Source organism: Scyliorhinus torazame, chromosome 4 (genome assembly GCF_047496885.1).
Source record: "Scyliorhinus torazame isolate Kashiwa2021f chromosome 4, sScyTor2.1, whole genome shotgun sequence".
Lineage (NCBI taxonomy): Eukaryota > Metazoa > Chordata > Chondrichthyes > Carcharhiniformes > Scyliorhinidae > Scyliorhinus > Scyliorhinus torazame.
The window spans coordinates 344279406-344296102 of record NC_092710.1 but is presented as its reverse complement, the minus strand read 5'-3'; the positions used below and the strand labels follow the sequence as shown (position 1 = coordinate 344296102).

Sequence of the window (16697 nt, the reverse complement as noted above, 5' to 3'; positions counted from 1 at the left end):
AAAGGTAAGTGCTTTTAAATTCACTACTCACCTCCAAGAAGGCCCCTGCGCACCGCTGCCGCCGAAATCCAAAGGGCTGCTCCTGTAAAGGTAAGTGCTTTTAAACTAACTACTCACCTCCCAGAAGGCCCCTGCGCACCGCTGCCGCCGAAATCCAAAGGGCTGCTCCTGCAAAGGTAAGTGCTTTTAAATTCACTACTCACCTCCCAGAAGGCCCCTGCGCACCGCTGCCGCCGAAATCCAAAGGGCTGCTCCTGTAAAGGTAAGTGGTTTTAAACTCACTACTCACCTCCCAGAAGGCCCCTGCGCACCGCTGCCGCCGAAATCCAAAGGGCTGCTCCTGCAAAGGTAAGTGCTTTTAAATTCACTACTCACCTCCCAGAAGGCCCCTGCGCACCGCTGCCGCCGAAATCCAAAGGGCAAGGAAATCCAAAGGTTAAGGAAAGGATGGGTGGGACAGGTGTTCCACTCAGGACTGGACGCAAAGAATAGAGGGGTGGCCATTTTGGTGGGGAAACGGGTAGCATTTGAAGCAAAGAACATCGTAGCAGATAGCGGAGGTAGATATGTAATGGTGAGTGGCAGGCTGGAGGGAATGGAGGTCGTGTTGGTTAATGTGTATGCCCCAAACTGTGACGATGCAGGATTTATGAGACGGATGCTGGGGCGTATACCGGACCTGGAGGTAGGAAACTTGATTTTAGGAGAGGACTTTAATACGGTGCTGGACCCGGGGCTAGATAGATCCAGCTCAAGGACCGGAAGAAGGCCGGCAGCGGCCAAGGTACTTAAGGGGTTTATGGACCAAATGGGGGAAGTGGATCCATGGCGATTTCTTAGACCTAGGGCTAGGGAGTTTTCCTTCTTCTCCCATGTCCATAAAGTGTAATCCCGGATAGATTTTTTTGTTTTGGGAAGGTCGTTGATCTCTAGGGTGGAAGAAGCTGAGTACTCAGCCATAGCGGTTTCGGATCATGCCCCACATTGGGTGGACCTGGAATTAGGAGAGGAAAGGGAGCAGAGAACACTCTGGCGATTAGATGTGGGACTGATGGCAGATGAGGGAGTGTGTGCAAGAGTGCGGGGGTGTATTGAGAGATACCTGGAGGTCAATGACGACGGCGAGGTCCCTGTGGGAGTGGTTTGGGAAGCACTAAAAGCGGTGGTCAGAGGAGAGCTGATCTCTATTGGGGCCCACAAAAGGAAAACAGAGGCCAAGGAAAGGGAAAGATTACTGGGGGAGATTTTAAGGGTGGACAGGGAATTTGCAGAGACCCCGGAGGACGAGCTGTACAGGGAGAGGAGACGACTCCAGACCGAGTTTGACCTTCTGACCACCAGAAAGGCGGAGGTACTGTGGAGGAAGGCACAGGGGAGGAGGTATGAATATGGGGAAAAGGCTAGTCGCCTGTTGGCTCATCAATTGCGAAAGAGGGCAGCAGCGAGGGAGATAGGAGGAATTAGAGACGAAAGGGGAGACACGGTGCGAAGGGCAGGAAAGATAAATGAGGTGTTCAAGACCTTTTATGAGGAACCATATAGGTCTCAACCCCCAGAGGGAGAGGAGGGGATGCGGCAGTTCCTGGACCAATTGAGGTTCCCGAAAGTGGAGGAGCAGGAGGTGGTAGGCCTGGGGGCACCGATTGAGGTGGACGAGGTCATTAAGGGACTGGGAAGCATGCAAGCAGGGAAGGCCCCGGGGCCAGACGGGTTCCCGGTGGAATATTACAGAAAATATGTGGACTTGTTGGCCCCGTTGTTGGCGAGGACGTTCAATGAGGCCAGGGAAGGGGGGACTCTACCCCTGACGATGTCGGAGGCGACGATATCGCTAATTTTGAAGAGGGACAAAGATCCGTTGCAGTGCGGGTCCTATAGACCTATTTCACTATTGAACGTGGACGCCAAATTGCTGGCAAAGGTACTGGCATCGAGGATAGAGGACTGTGTCCCGGGGGTGGTGCACGAAGACCAGACAGGGTTCGTAAAAGGGAGACAACTGAATGTTAACGTGCGACGACTATTAGGGGCGATAATAATGCCCCCAGTGGAGGGGGAGGCAGAGATAGTGGCGGCAATGGACGCAGAGAAGGCATTTGATAGGGTGGAGTGGGAGTATTTATGGGAAGTGTTAAGGAGGTTTGGGTTTGGGAACGGGTTTATTAGCTGGGTTAGACTTCTTTATGGGGCTCCAACGGCAAGCGTAGTTACAGGTTGACATAGATCGGAGTATTTCCGACTATATAGGGGAACAAGACAGGGATGCCCGCTGTCTCCATTGTTGTTCGCGTTGGCAATTGAACCTCTGGCCATGGCGTTGAGAGACTCCAGGAAATGGAGAGGGGTGATTAAAGGGGGAGAAGAACACCGAGTCTCGTTATACGCGGATGACCTATTGTTATACGTGTCGGACCCAGCTGGGGGGATGATAGAGGTTATGCGAATTTTGAGGGGGTTCGGGGAATTCTCGGGGTATAGGCTAAACATGGGGAAGAGTGAATTATTTGTGATACAGCCAGGGGACCAGAGTAGAGAGATAGAAGGCTTGCCGCTAAGGAAAGTGGAAAGAAACTTCCGATACCTGGGGATTCAGATCGCTAGGAGCTGGGGAACCTTGCACAGACTTAATCTGACACGGCTGGTAGAACAAATGGAGGAGGAGTTCAAGAGGTGGGACATGCAGCCTCTATCGCTGGCGGGCAGGGTGCAAGCAATTAAGATGATGGTCCTCCCGAGGTTCTTATTTGTATTTCAATGTCTCCCTATATTAATCACCAAGATCTTTTTTAATAAAATAGACAGGAGCATCACGAGCTTCGTGTGGGCAGGGAAAGTCCCGAGAGTAAGGAGGGGGTTCCTTCAGCGTAGTAGGGACAGAGGAGGATTGGCACTACCGAACTTGGGCGATTACTATTGGGCCGCCAATGTGGCAATGATACGTAGATGGATGATGGAGGGTGAGGGAGCGGCGTGGAAAAGACTGGAGAGAAAGTCCTGTAAAGGGACGAGTTTAGAGGCGTTGGTAACGGCGCCACTACCGTTCTCACCTAAAAAGTTTACCACAAACCCGGTGGTGGCGGCAACACTGAATATCTGGGGACAGTGGAGGCGACAGAGAGGGGTGCGGGGAGCCCTGGTGGGGTCCCCTATCAGGAACAACCATAGGTTCGCTCCAGGAAGAATGGATGGAGGATTTCAGAGCTGGTACCAGTTGGGAATTAGGAGGGTGGGAGATTTATTTATAGATGGAACTTTTGCGAGCTTGGGAGCATTGGAGGAAAAGTATAAGTTGCCCCGGGGAAATTTCTTGAGATATATGCAGGTGAGGGCGTTTACTAGACAACAGGTGAGGGAATTTCCGTTGCTCCCGACACAGGGGATACAGGACAGGGTGCTTTCAGGGGTGTGGGTCGGAGAGGGCAAGGTGTCAGAGATTTATCGAGAGATGAGGGAAGAGGGGGAGGAGTCGGTGGGCGAACTAAAAGGAAAGTGGGAAGAAGAATTAGGGGAGGAGATAGAGGAGGGTATGTGGGCTGATGCCCTAAGCAGGGTAAATTCCTCTTCCTCATGCGCCAGGCTTGGCCTGATTCAATTTAAGGTGCTACATAGAGCACACATAACGGGAGCAAGATTGAGCAGGTTCTTTGGAGTGGAGGACAAATGTGGGAGGTGTGGAGGGAGCCCGGCAAACCACGCACATATGTTTTGGGCGTGCCCGGCACTGGAAGGGTATTGGGAGGGAGTGACGGGAGTGATTTCACAGGTGGTGAAGGCCCGGGTCAAACCAGGCTGGGGGTTAGCTCTATTTGGAGTTGCGGAAGAGCCGGGAGTGCAGGAGGCGAAAGAGGCCAACGTTGTGGCCTTTGCGTCCCTAGTAGCCCGGCGCAGGATCCTACTCATGTGGAAGGAGGCGAAACCCCCCGGACTGGAGGCCTGGGTAAATGATATGGCGGGGTTCATTAAACTGGAGCAGATAAAGTTTGCCCTGAGAGGATCGGCTCAAGGGTTCACCAGGCGGTGGCAGCCATTTCTCGACTACCAAGGGGAACGTTAGAGGGAAGACAGATGACCAGCAGCAGCAACCCAGGGGGAGGGTGGGGGTGGGGGGGGGGGTGGGTTTAGTTTAGTTTAGGTCAATAGATAAGGGGGTTTTGTTACTTGTGTATTGTTAAAAATTTCTGTATTGTTACTGTTGCGTTTGTTTTGTCAGAGGAAAAATTGTTGTTTGGGGAAAAAAAATTTCAATAAAATATATTTTTTAAAAAGAGAGGAAGTCTTGTTGAGGCAGTCTTATTGAGGCGGTCTTATTGAAGCGCTCTTATTGAGGCGGTATTATTGAGGAAGTCTTATTGTGGCAGTCTTATTGATGCGGTCTTATAGAGGAAGTCTAATTGAGGTGGTCTTATTGAGGCGGTCGTATTGAAGCGCTCTTATTGAGGCGGTCTTATTGAGGCGGTCTTATTGAGGCGGTCTTATTGAGGCAGTCTTATTGTGGCGATCTTATTGAGGCGGTATTATTGAGGCGGTCTTATTGAGACAGTCTTATTGAGGCGGTCGTATTGAAGCACTCTCATTGAGGCGGTCTTATTGAGGCGGTCTTATTGAGGCAGTCTTATTGAGACAGTCTTATTGAGACAGTCTTATTGAGGCAGTCTTATTGTGGCGGTCTTATTGAGACAGTCTTATTGAGGCAGTCTTATTGAGACAGTCTTATTGAGACAGTCTAATTGAGGCAGTCATATTGAGACAGTTTTATTGTGGCAGTCATATTGAGGTGGTACTATTGAGGAAGTCTTGTTGAGGCAGTCTTATTAAGGCGGTCTTATTGAAGCGTCTTATTGAGACAGTCTTATTGATGCGGCCTTATAGAGGAAGTCTAATTGAAGTGGTCTTATTGAGGCGGACGTATTGAAGCGCTCTTATTGAGGTGGTATTATTGAGGCAGTCTTATTGAGGCGGTTTTATTGAGACAGTCTTATTGTGGCTGTCTCATTCAGGCGGTCTTATTGAGACAGTCTTATTGAGGCGGTCTTATTGAGGCAGTATTATTGAGGTGGTCTTATTGAGACAGTCTTATTGAGGCAGTCTTATTGAGACAGTCTTATTGAGACAGTCTAATTGAGGCAGTCATATTGAGACAGTTTTATTGTGGCAGTCATATTGAGGTGGTACTATTGAGGAAGTCTTGTTGAGGCAGTCTTATTAAGGCGGTCTTATTGAAGCGTCTTATTGAGACAGTCTTATTGATGCGGCCTTATAGAGGAAGTCTAATTGAAGTGGTCTTATTGAGGCGGACGTATTGAAGCGCTCTTATTGAGGTGGTATTATTGAGGCAGTCTTATTGAGGCGGTTTTATTGAGACAGTCTTATTGTGGCTGTCTTATTGAGGCGGCCTTATTGAGGAAGTCTTATTGAGGCGGCCTTATTGAGGCGGTCTTATTGATGCGGCCTTATAGAGGAAGTCTAATTGAAGTGGTCTTATTGAGGCGGACGTTTTGAAGCGCTCTTATTGAGGTGGTATTATTGAGGCGGTCTTATTGAGGCAGTCTTATTGAGGCGGTCTTATTGAGACAGTCTCATTGTGGCTGTCTTATTGAGGCGGCCTTATTGAGGAAGTCTTATTGAGGCAGCCTTATTGAGGCGGTCTTATCGAGGCGGTCTTATTTTGACGGTCTTATTGAGACAGTCTTATTGATTCGGTCTTATTGAGGTGGTCTGATTGTGGCAGTCTTATGAGGAATCTTATTGAGGCAGTCTTTTCGATGCAGTCTTACCGAAGCAGCCTTATCGAGAAAATCTTACTGAGGAGGTCTTACTGAGGCAGTGTTATGAAATGAAATGAAAAATGAAAATCGCTTATTGTCACAAGTCGGCTTCAAATGAAGTTACTGTGAAATGCCCCTAGTCGCCACATTCCAGCGCCTGTTCGGGGAGGCTGTTACGGGAATTGTACCGTGCTGCTGGCCTGCCTTGGTCTGCTTTAAAAGCCAGCGATTTAGCCCTGTGCTAAACCAGCTCCTTATTGAGGCAGTCTTAGCGAGGCAGTCTTATCGAGGAAGTCTTATCGAGATAGTCTTATCGTGGCAGTCTTATTGTGTCAGTCTTATCGAAGCAATCTTATCGAGTAAGTCTTATCCAGACAGTTTTATTGAGTCAGTCTTACCGATGGAATCTTATCAAGACATCCTTATTGAGGCAGTCTTATTGTGACAGTTGGAGAGCAAAGAATAATGATGCATTTGGAAGTTGATTTCGCTGCTCTTAATCCACTAATTTCAGAAAGATTTTATAGTCGTCACTGCATCATTATTATTTCTAACCTTTATTTGGAAGTCCATTCCATTGTTGATCACTCTTTGTATGAAGAACTTTTAGATGTCTGTCCTAAATTTATATTCTGTTCATTTCATCATGTCTCCCCTTGTCTGACTCTCGCATTTAATTTAAAAAATAATTCTGAATTTAGTCTTTCCATAACCAGAACTATCTGAAATATCTGTTTAAGATCACCTCCTCCTATGAGGAGGATGAGCCCATTTCCTCAGCCTTTCCACTGTGTAGTTTTACAATCCTGTTCTATTCGACCTATTTTCAGCTGTATGAAACAGCCAGAGTTCGTCATGGATTGATGACATTGGGTCCTAGTGGCTCTGGAAAGACTTGTGTCATTCGTACCCTGATGCAATCACTGACTGAATGTGGAGCCCCTCATCGGGAGATGCGGATGAATCCGAAGGCTATTACTGCTCCACAAATGTTTGGCCGACTGGATCCTGCAACTAATGACTGGACTGATGGGATCTTCTCAACACTTTGGAGGAAATCTATCAAGTCAAAAAAAGGTAACCAGAATTTTGAAAGTCAGTAGGATTAGCTATTTGCATTTTTGTGAAATCAGTGAGATGAAAATTAGATTTTTTACTTAATGAGGGAGCAATTCACTCTGCCATTACTGCCCAGGTACTGAGAACAAAAATATCCCACAAGTTCTAAATATTGCCTATTTCAAGCAGCATATTACATATTTCAATGCACTTGATACCAGAAGAATAAGTTGCACAAATAAATAGAAAATATTGGCCCAGTATTTCCTGGAGCTGGTCATCTTGTGAACTACCCTGTTTGTTTGACTTATTCCCTCACCTCTCAGCTTGAAGTTTTTTGCGCTGTTACTTCCTGGAAAATTCACATCGAGATCCAGCACCTGGGCCTAATGGACACGAAGGCAAGGCTGGCAACATATACTGGAAAACCATTAACCAGCACAGGGACGATGATGACTCTGGTTACCTACGGGCAACAGTCAGTTCGCCTGCCACTGGTAGTGGTGCAGGGGCCCAGACCCAATCTTTTGGACTGCGACTGGACCGCCTAGATTAGCAACAGATCTTTAGAATGGGTACAGAAAGATTGTATGAGATCCTCGGAAAATACCCGGAAGTCATCCAAGATGGTTTAGGGAAGGAAAAGGGAGCAATGGCCAAAATTTATGTGGACCCAGAAGTCCAGCCCAAGCATTTCAGGATCCACCCAGTTCCATTCTCCCTACTGTTGAAAGTGGACGATGAGCTGAGCTGGCTAGAGAACTTGGGGATTACTCGCCCAGTTCAGTTCATGGAATGGGCAGCACCAGTGATCCCAGTGCTGAAGTCAGATCACACCATCTGCTTGTGTGGCGATTATAAAATGATGGTAAACAGGGCCTCCCAATCGGACAGGTACCCAATGCCATATGTGGAGGACCTATATGCGAAGTAGGGTGGCGGTCACTCTCCAAGTTGTACATGAGCCAGTTATACCTCCAGTTGGAGTTGGATGCAGCATCCAGGAATTATATTATCATCAATACCCACAAGGGAATACACCAGGCTCCCATTTGGAGTATCATCCAACTGTGCAATCTTCCAGCCAGTTATGAAGAGCATCCTTCATGGGTTTCCAAGGGTGGCGGTCTAACTGAACAATGTATTGATTACAGGAGTCGCGAGAAGGAACACCTAGATAACGTAGAGGAAGTCCTGTGCCGTTTCTCAGAGGTAGGTGTCTGCCTAAAAAGGGGCAAGTGCGTCTTCAAGGCGAGAGAGTTCATGGGCTGGATTCTACGTTTTTGGGACCATGTCCCCACGCCGTTGTGAAAACTGGTCTTTTATGCCAGGAAAACTGGCATCAAAAGGCCACAGATTCACTGTCCTGCAGGGGGCTAGCAGGCAGCTGTCGTGGAGCTTGCAGCTCCAGCTGCCGATACGGCCCCTGCACTTCCAGGTCAGAGGTCGCGCATGCGCACGGCGGGGCCTCCAGCGGCCGCGCCATGCTCCTTGGCGGACCCAGACCCCAGACCTGGACCACGGAAATAGTGCTCTCAGTCGGCCCTCCCCCGACTGTGGAGGCCCAGGACTGAGTCCACAGCAGATATCACGGACGGTGGGGCCATGAGTGGTCCATGCCATCGGGAATTCGACTGGTCGGGGTCAGAGAAAAGCGGGCAGGCCTCAGGCAATGGCCACGTGGTGGATAATCCCCGAGTACGCCGCTTTTCGTAGGGTGGAGAATCGCGGGACCGGCGCCGGGCCTGATTTCATGCGGGAAACTGGATTCTCCCCCCGCATCCGAACGCGATTTCGGAGTCGGGGTGCGGAGAATCCAGCCTCGCATACCTGGGTTACTGGGTTGACAAAGCCGGTTTACACCCTGTGTAGGTTCGAGCTACCAAGTGGGCCACAGCGCCAGAGAATAAGACGAAGCTTAGGTCATTCCTAGGGCTCATTAATTATTAATGAAAGTTCATTCCATAGCTAGCGATCATACTGGAACCATAACATGCACTCTTAAAGAAGAAATGGGCATGGAAGGCATCACAGGAGGAGGCATTTGTCAAAGTAAAGTTCCAACTGTTGTCCTCTAAGCTACTAACACATTGCAGCCCATCTAAACCGTTCATATTCACGTACAATGCCTCCTCATATGCCATTGGGACAGTGTTGTTCCATCGTTGGGACATTGGAACAGAGAGGCAAATAGCCTATGCTTCAAGAACCTTCGCAGAGCACAATTACGCTCATATTGAAAAGGAGGGACTGCCCGTGATCTTCGCGGTTAAAAAGTTTCATCAGTACATTTATGGATGTTACTTCGCAATCATCACAGACCACAAACCCTTATTCTGCCTTTGCAAAGAAGACAACGTGATACCACTGACAGCGGTGGGCAGGATTAAGAGATAGGCATTGCTGTTGGCAACATATGAATATACATTTGAATATGGCCTGGGCGTGCAGATTGAGCACTCCAATTGCTTATACATCCCCGTCCCTGCCAGTAGCGGATGAAGTTATGTTGCCGCTCAATTTTGTGGACACATTGCCAGTCACAGCCTTGAAAATTTGTGTGTGGAAGCAAAAGGATCCGACATTGTCAAAGTTGTGCCATGTCGTCCTACCTGGTGGAATGCAGGGGGAATTCACAACCAAGGAACAGGAGCTTAGTGTTTGAAGGCAACAATCTCCTGTGTGAGGGCACCTTGACTTCCGAGGCAAGGCAGGAATGCTATTTTACAGGACCTGCACAATGGATATGGGGTGCCCGAAATGAACATAATTGCCAGGAGTTACGTGGGTGGCCAGGGTTCAATGGTGATATCAAGAGGTTGGTGCAGCAGTGTGCAGCACGTCAAGAGCATCATAAGTTTCCACACTTAGCCTCACTTCACCCTGGGAATGGCCAGGGTGGCTTTGGGTGCGGTTGCACGCCAAATTCGCAGGGCCCTTCTTGGGGTCAATGTTCCTACTACCAACCAAATCCACTCAAAATGGATCGATGTGTACTGGATGCTGTCCACCACATCGCGGACCACCATGGAGAAGCTATGTCAATCGTTCAGTGTCCCAGGTATTCAGGAGATGTTCATCACCGACAACAACACCCACTCACTACCGAGGAATACTTGAGGTTCATGTGGGAATGGGGTTAAATACAATAGGACTATCCCACACCATCCTCCTTCAAACGGTCTGACTTAGAGGTCAATGCAAACTTTCAAGTGGGCATGAATAAACAAACAACATGGTCAGCTGAGACAAAACTGGCATGAATTTTGTTCAACTATCGGACCATTCATGACATAACTATATGACAACCAGGGTAGCGCCGGTGGAACTACTGATGGGATGACGGCTATTAATCCATCTAAACTTAACATTTCCCAACCTTGATAGGAAGGTGTGCAAGAAACAAGACTTCCAGAAGAGGTACCATGACCACCGGACACAGGACAGAGGGCTCAAGCACTCCCTGTCCCATCCCTGAAACCCCATAACCCACCAAACATTTGGACACTAAGGGGTAATTTATCATGGCCAACCCACCTAACCTGCACATCTTTGGACTGCGGGAGGATACTGGAGCACCCGGAGGAAACCCACGCAGACACGGGGAGTAAGTGGAAACTCCACACAGCCAGTCACCCGAGGCCGGAATCGATCCCGTGTCTCTGGCACTCTGAGGCAGCAGTGCTAGCCACTGTGCCACCATGCCGCCCCAGATATGTATATATTTTTTAAAAGAACACTTTTGTTAAACAATGGGAACAAGCTTAAACAGTTATGTTTTACTCTTTAGTTTTTTTATGGCGTGTAGACATTGTTGGAAAGGTCAACATTTTCTGCCCATCCCTAATTGCCATTGAACTGAATGGCCATTTCAGGGGGTAGTTCAGACTGAACCATATTGCTGTGGATCTGGAGGTACATATAAACCAGACCAGGTAAGAACGAAAGTTTTTTTTCCATAAAGGACATTAATGAACCAGAGGGGTGATTACAACAATCTGTAACAGTCGTTCTTTTAAAAAATTTAGAGTACCCAATTCATTTTTCCAATTAAGGGGCAATTTAGCGTGGCTAATCCACCTAGCCTGCATATCTTTGGGTTGTGGGGGCGAAACCCACGCAGACAAGGGGAGAATGTGCAAACTCCACACGGCCAGTGACCCAGAGCCGAATATGGGACCTCGGCGCCGTGAGGCAGCAGGGCTAACCCACTGCACCACCGTGCTGCCCCGCACCACATTTCTGCCCCGACCTGCCGGCAGGATTCTCCGTTACGCCGGCTGGTCAATGGGGTTTCCCATTGTGGGGCAGCCCCAAGCCATCGGTAAAACCCGTGCGCCGGCAAAACGGAGAATCCTGCTGGCGGAGGATTGTCCCCCCAGATCCTTCCTGTAAAGTAGTGTCAAGGGATGTCTCCTTCTCAAAGAACACCTCTGTAAAGCAAATATTCTTGAGTGCCAATGGTTCAATGGTGGATTGAGAGCTGAAATGCTTTCTCCCCTTGTTGTTTAAGGAAGCATAAAGATAGCATTCAGGGTATTGTATTCACTGTATTGAATAGTATTGTTTAAGGGGTAATTAGAACAAAGAGAAAAGAACAAAGAAAACTACAACACAGGAACAGACCCTTCGGCTCTCCAAGCCTGCACTGACCATGCTACCCATTTGAACTAAAAAACCCTACCCTTCTAGGGACCATATCGCTCTATTCCCATCCTATTCATGCATTTGTCAAGATGCCCCTTAAAAGTCACTATCGTATGGGAGCTTTCCCAGCTTGAAGGCGCTGGAGGATAAATTTAAACTGCCGCCAAGGAATGGTTTTCGATATTTGCAAGTGCGAGACTTCCTGAGGAAACAGGTGTTGGCCTTTCCGCTGCTGTCGCCACAGGGGATACAGGATAGAGTAGTTTCTGGTACCCGGGTGGGGGAAGGGAAGGTGCCGGATATCTACCAGAAGCTGTTGGATGCGGAGGAAACCCCGGTGGAGGAGCTTAAGGGCAAGTGGGAGGACGAGCTAGGAGGAGAATTGGAGGCGGGTTTATGGCCGGACGCCCTAAGCAGGGTCAATTCCTCCTCATCATGTGCCAGGCTTAGCCTAATACAATTTAAGGTGGTCCACCGGGCACACATGATGGCGGCGAGGATGAGCAAGTTTTTTGGGGTAGAAGATAGATGTGCGAGGTGCGTGGGAACCCCAGCAAACCATGTCCACATGTGTTGGGCATGCCCGAAGCACAGAGGGTTTTGGCAGGGGTTTGCGAAGGCAATGTCCACGGTGTTAGAAACACGGGTGGTGCCGAGTCCAGAAGTAGCGATCTTTGGAGTGTCAGAAGATCCGGGAGTTCAGGGAGTGAAAGAGGCCGAAGTCCTGGCCTTTGCCTTCCTGGTAGCCCGGAGACAGATCCTTTTAATGTGGAGGGACTCGAAGCCCCAGAGTGTAGAGACCTGGGCTAGTGACATGGCTGGGTTCTCAGTCTTGAGAAAATAAAGTTTGCCTTAAGAGGGTCAATGTTGGGGTTCTCTCGGAGGTGGCAGCCGTTCGTCAACTTTCTCGGGGAAAATTTAAATGTCGGCAGAAGCAGTATCCTGATCGGGGGTGAGGGGGGGGGCGGGCGGATAGGTGTTAGATGGTTGAGGTGTGTGAAGATTCGGTCGGATGGGGAAATGTTTATTTTACCATGTTAATGTTATTGTTTTTGTTATTGTTATAAACATTTTGCAAATACCTTAATAAAAATATATATTTTTTAAATCACTATCGTATCTGCTTCCATGACCTCCCCCAGCAGCGAGTGCCAGGCTCCCACTACCCTCTGTGTAAAAAACATGCCTCGTACATCTCCATTAAACCTTGCTCCTCGCACCTTAAACTTATGATCCCTAGCAATTAACTCTTCCACCCTGGGAAAAAACTTCTGACTATCCACTCTGTCCATGCCCCTCATAATTGTCTATCAGGTCGCCCCTCAACCTCCGTCATTCCAGTGAGAACAAACCAAGTTTCTCCAACCTTTCCTCATAGCTAATGCCCTCCATACCAGGCAACATCCTGGTAAATCTTTTCTGTAACCTCTTCAAAGCCTCCACACCCTTTTGGTAGTGTGGCGACCAGAATTGAACACTATATTCCAAGTGCAGCCAAACTAATAAGCTTCTATAAAGCTGCAGCATGACTTGCCAATTTTTGTACTCGGTTTCCCGGTCAATGAAGGCAAGCATGCCTTCTTGACTACCTTCTCCTCCTGCGTTGCCACTTTCAGTGACTTTTGTACCTGTATTGATTGGATTTGTTTATTGTCACGTGTACCGAGGTACAGTGAAAAGTATCATTCCGCATACAGCTCAGACAGATCATTCCGTACATGAAAAGAAAAAGAAAAATCGGGCAAACACACAATACACAATGTAAATACATAGACACAGGCATTGGGTGAAGCATACAGGAGCGTAGTACTACTTGGTCGGGAAGATGTGTGAAGAGATCAGGTCAGTCCATATGAGGGTCATTCAGGAATCTGGTAACAGCGGGAAAGAAGCTGTTTTTGAATCTGTTAGTGCGTGTTCTCAGACTTTTGCATCTCCTGCCCGATGGAAGAAGTTGGAAGAGTGAATAAGTCGGGTGGGAGTCGTCTTTGATTCTGCTGTTTGCTTTCTCAAGGAAGCAGGAGGTGTAGACAGAGCCAATGGATGAGAGGAGGGTTCGTGTGATGGATTGGGCTGTGTTCACGACTTTCTGTAGTTTCTTAAGGCCTTGGGCCGAGCAGTTGCCATACCAGGCTATGATGCAGTCAGGTAGGATGCTTTCCATGTTTCCTGAGAAAGTATAGGCGCTGTTGTGCTTTCTTGGTCATGGCGTTGACGTGGACAGATTGCTGGTGATGTGCACACCAAGAATTTGAAGCTGTCAACCATCTCCATCTCGGCCCCATTGATGCAGACAGGGGTGTGTACGATACTTTGCTTCCTGAAGTCAATGACCAGCTCTTTAGTTTTGCTGACATTGCGGGAGAGATTGGTGTCATTGCACCACTCCACTAGGTTTTCTATCTCCCTCCTGTATTCTGACTCATCGTTGTTCGAGATTCGACCCACTGCGGTCATGTCGTCAGCAAACCTGGAGATGGAATTGGAGCCAAATTTTGCCATACAGTCATATGTGTGTAGGGAGTATAGTAGGGGGCTAAGTACGCAGCCTTGCGGGGCCCCTGTATTGAGGACTTTTGTGGAGGTGGTGTTGTTTAGCCTTACTGATTGAGGTCTATGGGTCAGAAAGTCAATGATCCAGGTGCAGAGTGAGGAGTCAAGTCCTAGGTTTGGAGCTTTGATATGAGCTTGGATGGGATTATGGTGTTGAAGGCAGAGCAGTAGTCAATAAATAGGAGTCTGACATAGGAGCCCTTGTTGTCGAGATGCTCCAGGGATGAGTGCAGGACCATGGAGATGGCATCTGCTGTGGAGCGGATGTGACAGTATGCGAATTGCAATAGATCTAGACATTCTGGGAGTATGGAGTTGTTGTGCCTCATGACCAACCTCTCGAAGCACTTCATTCTGATCGATGTCAAGGCCACCGGACGATGATCATTGAGGCGCGTTGCCTGGTTCTTCTTTGGCACCAGTGTGATAGTGATCTTCTTGAAGTACATAGAACATAGAACATAGAAAAATACAGCACAGAACAGGCCCTTCGGCCCACGATGTTGTGCCGAACCTTTGTCCTAGATTAATCATAGATTATCATTGAACTTACAGTGCAGAACGAGGCCATTCGGCCCTTTGAGTCTGCACCGGCTCTTGGAAAGAGCACCCTACCCAAACTCAACACTTCCACCCAACACCAAGGGCAATTTGGACATTAAGGGCAATTTATCATTGGCCAATTCACCTAACCCGCACATCTTTGGACTGTGGGAGGAAACCGGAGCACCCGGAGGAAACCCACGCAGACACGGGGAGGACGTGCAGACTCCGCACAGACAGTGACCCAAGCCGGAATCGAACCTGGGACCCTGGAGCTGTGAAGCATTGTGCTATCCACAATGCTACCGTGCTGCCCTTGAGAACAAATAAATCTACACTATCATTTTACTGTAATCCATGTACCTATCCAATAGCTGCTTGAAGGTCCCTAATGTTTCCGACTCAACTACTTCCACAGGCAGTGCATTCCATGCCCCTTTTAGTAGGTGGGTACCTCGGAACGGAGTAGGGACAGGTTAAAGACGTCCGCGAACACATCTGCCAGCTGGTCCCCGCAGGCTCTGAGTGCATGACCAGGGACCTCATTTGGACCCGTCGCCTTCAACAAGGCCGATCTGACTTCGGAAGCTGTATGGGTGTGTCTGGGGCTGCTGTGGTAGTCGACAGTAGTTTGATGGTTTCCTGCTCGAACCGAGCATAGAATGCATTGAGTTCATTGGGAGGGGTGCGCTGCTGCCAAGATTCCTCTCCCCATTAGTACTCTTCAGAGTATTTTCTGGTGTGAGGTTAAAGGTTTAAAAAAAAAAAATTTAGAATACCCAATTCTTTTTTTTGCCAATTATGGGACAATATAGCGTCACCAATCCAACTACCCTGCACACCTTTGGATTATGTGGTAAGACCCACACCATCACTAGGAGAATGTGCAAACTCCACACTGACGGTGATCCAGAGCCGGGATCGAACCCGGACCCTCAGCGCCGTGAGGCAGCAGTGCTAACCATTGCGCCACCGTGCCAACTTGATGTTAAAGATTTTAATACTGTGTTAGTAATAAAGTTTATTTTAATATATACAATATCCCTATTTTTCTGTACAGTCACTCCTGGAGCGAAGTATCCTTTCCTCACAGTCTTATAAAATTAAAATATAATATTGGTGTTTCTGTCCAGTATCCAAGCTACCTGGTCTGGTCTAGGATCGTAATAAAATTGGAGCTCGTCTGGAATTTTAAAGTATAATTCCATGTTTGATTTGTGATTACTGACAGTGAATGTGTGTGGAACAGTTGCTTTCTTTCAAGTTTTGCAGTTTAAATAGGGAGTGACTGAAGATGGCCCGTTCCGTTGCAAAGGTTTTTCTGGGTGTGGAAGAGGTTGCTCAGGCTAATTTAGAAAGTGTGACTAAAACAAAACTTATAGGTTTGATAGAAAAGCTGCAGTTAACCTTATCTGAAGGGGCGAAGAAGGTAGAAATAATACAAACAATAGCTCAGCATTTAAATTTGTCAAAACCACAGCCTGAATCTTTAGAATTATTTATAATTCAATACAAATGAAACAATTAGAAATGCAGGAAAAAGATAAACAGAAAGAACTAGAACTGAAGAAATTGGAAATAGAAGAAAGAGAAAATGAGAGGGCTTTTCAAAAGGAAATGAAAAGATTAGCAAAGGAAGAAAAGGTTAAGGGAAAAGAGAGTTTGGCAATGGCAGAAGCAAAGGAAAAGGAGAGAGAATTTGAACTTCGGAAACTGGGGGTGGGATTCTCCGGCCGAGGTCAATGGATTTTTCCATTCTACATGGCTCGCCTGTGGCGTTCTTGCGGCGGTGGAGTGGGAGAATCCAGCCCTGGAACTGCAAAGAGAACATCAACGGAAAATATTGTTGATAAAGGCAGAAGCTGTGCTCGGCTTTGAGGAAGGAGAAACACTTCCTCGTCAAAGGCTTAGTAGGGATATGTTTAAATGTATTCAAGCACTGACAATATTTGATGTTTGTAGAAGCCTTTTTTTTACCTAATTTGAAAAAGTAGCTAAGCAATTGAATTGACCAAAGACCATATGGGTAGCGTTGGTTCAAATAAAATCGGTAGGCTGAGTGAAGTGTTTGAATCAATATCAGAGGAGGTTCCAGGGATTATGATGAGGTGAGAAAAAAACATACTGAGT

General features: G+C 47.8%; 1 protein-coding gene across 1 annotated transcript in view; it reads left to right on the top strand.

The window, feature by feature from the left end:
* Positions 1-16697, top strand: part of LOC140411190 (dynein axonemal heavy chain 8-like) — a 2783184-nt gene that overhangs the window by 1159713 nt on the left and 1606774 nt on the right. The window contains exon 50 of the mRNA XM_072500280.1: positions 6596-6842. Within this exon, the coding sequence (XP_072356381.1) occupies positions 6596-6842 (247 nt within the window). The remainder of the gene's footprint in view (positions 1-6595; positions 6843-16697) is intronic.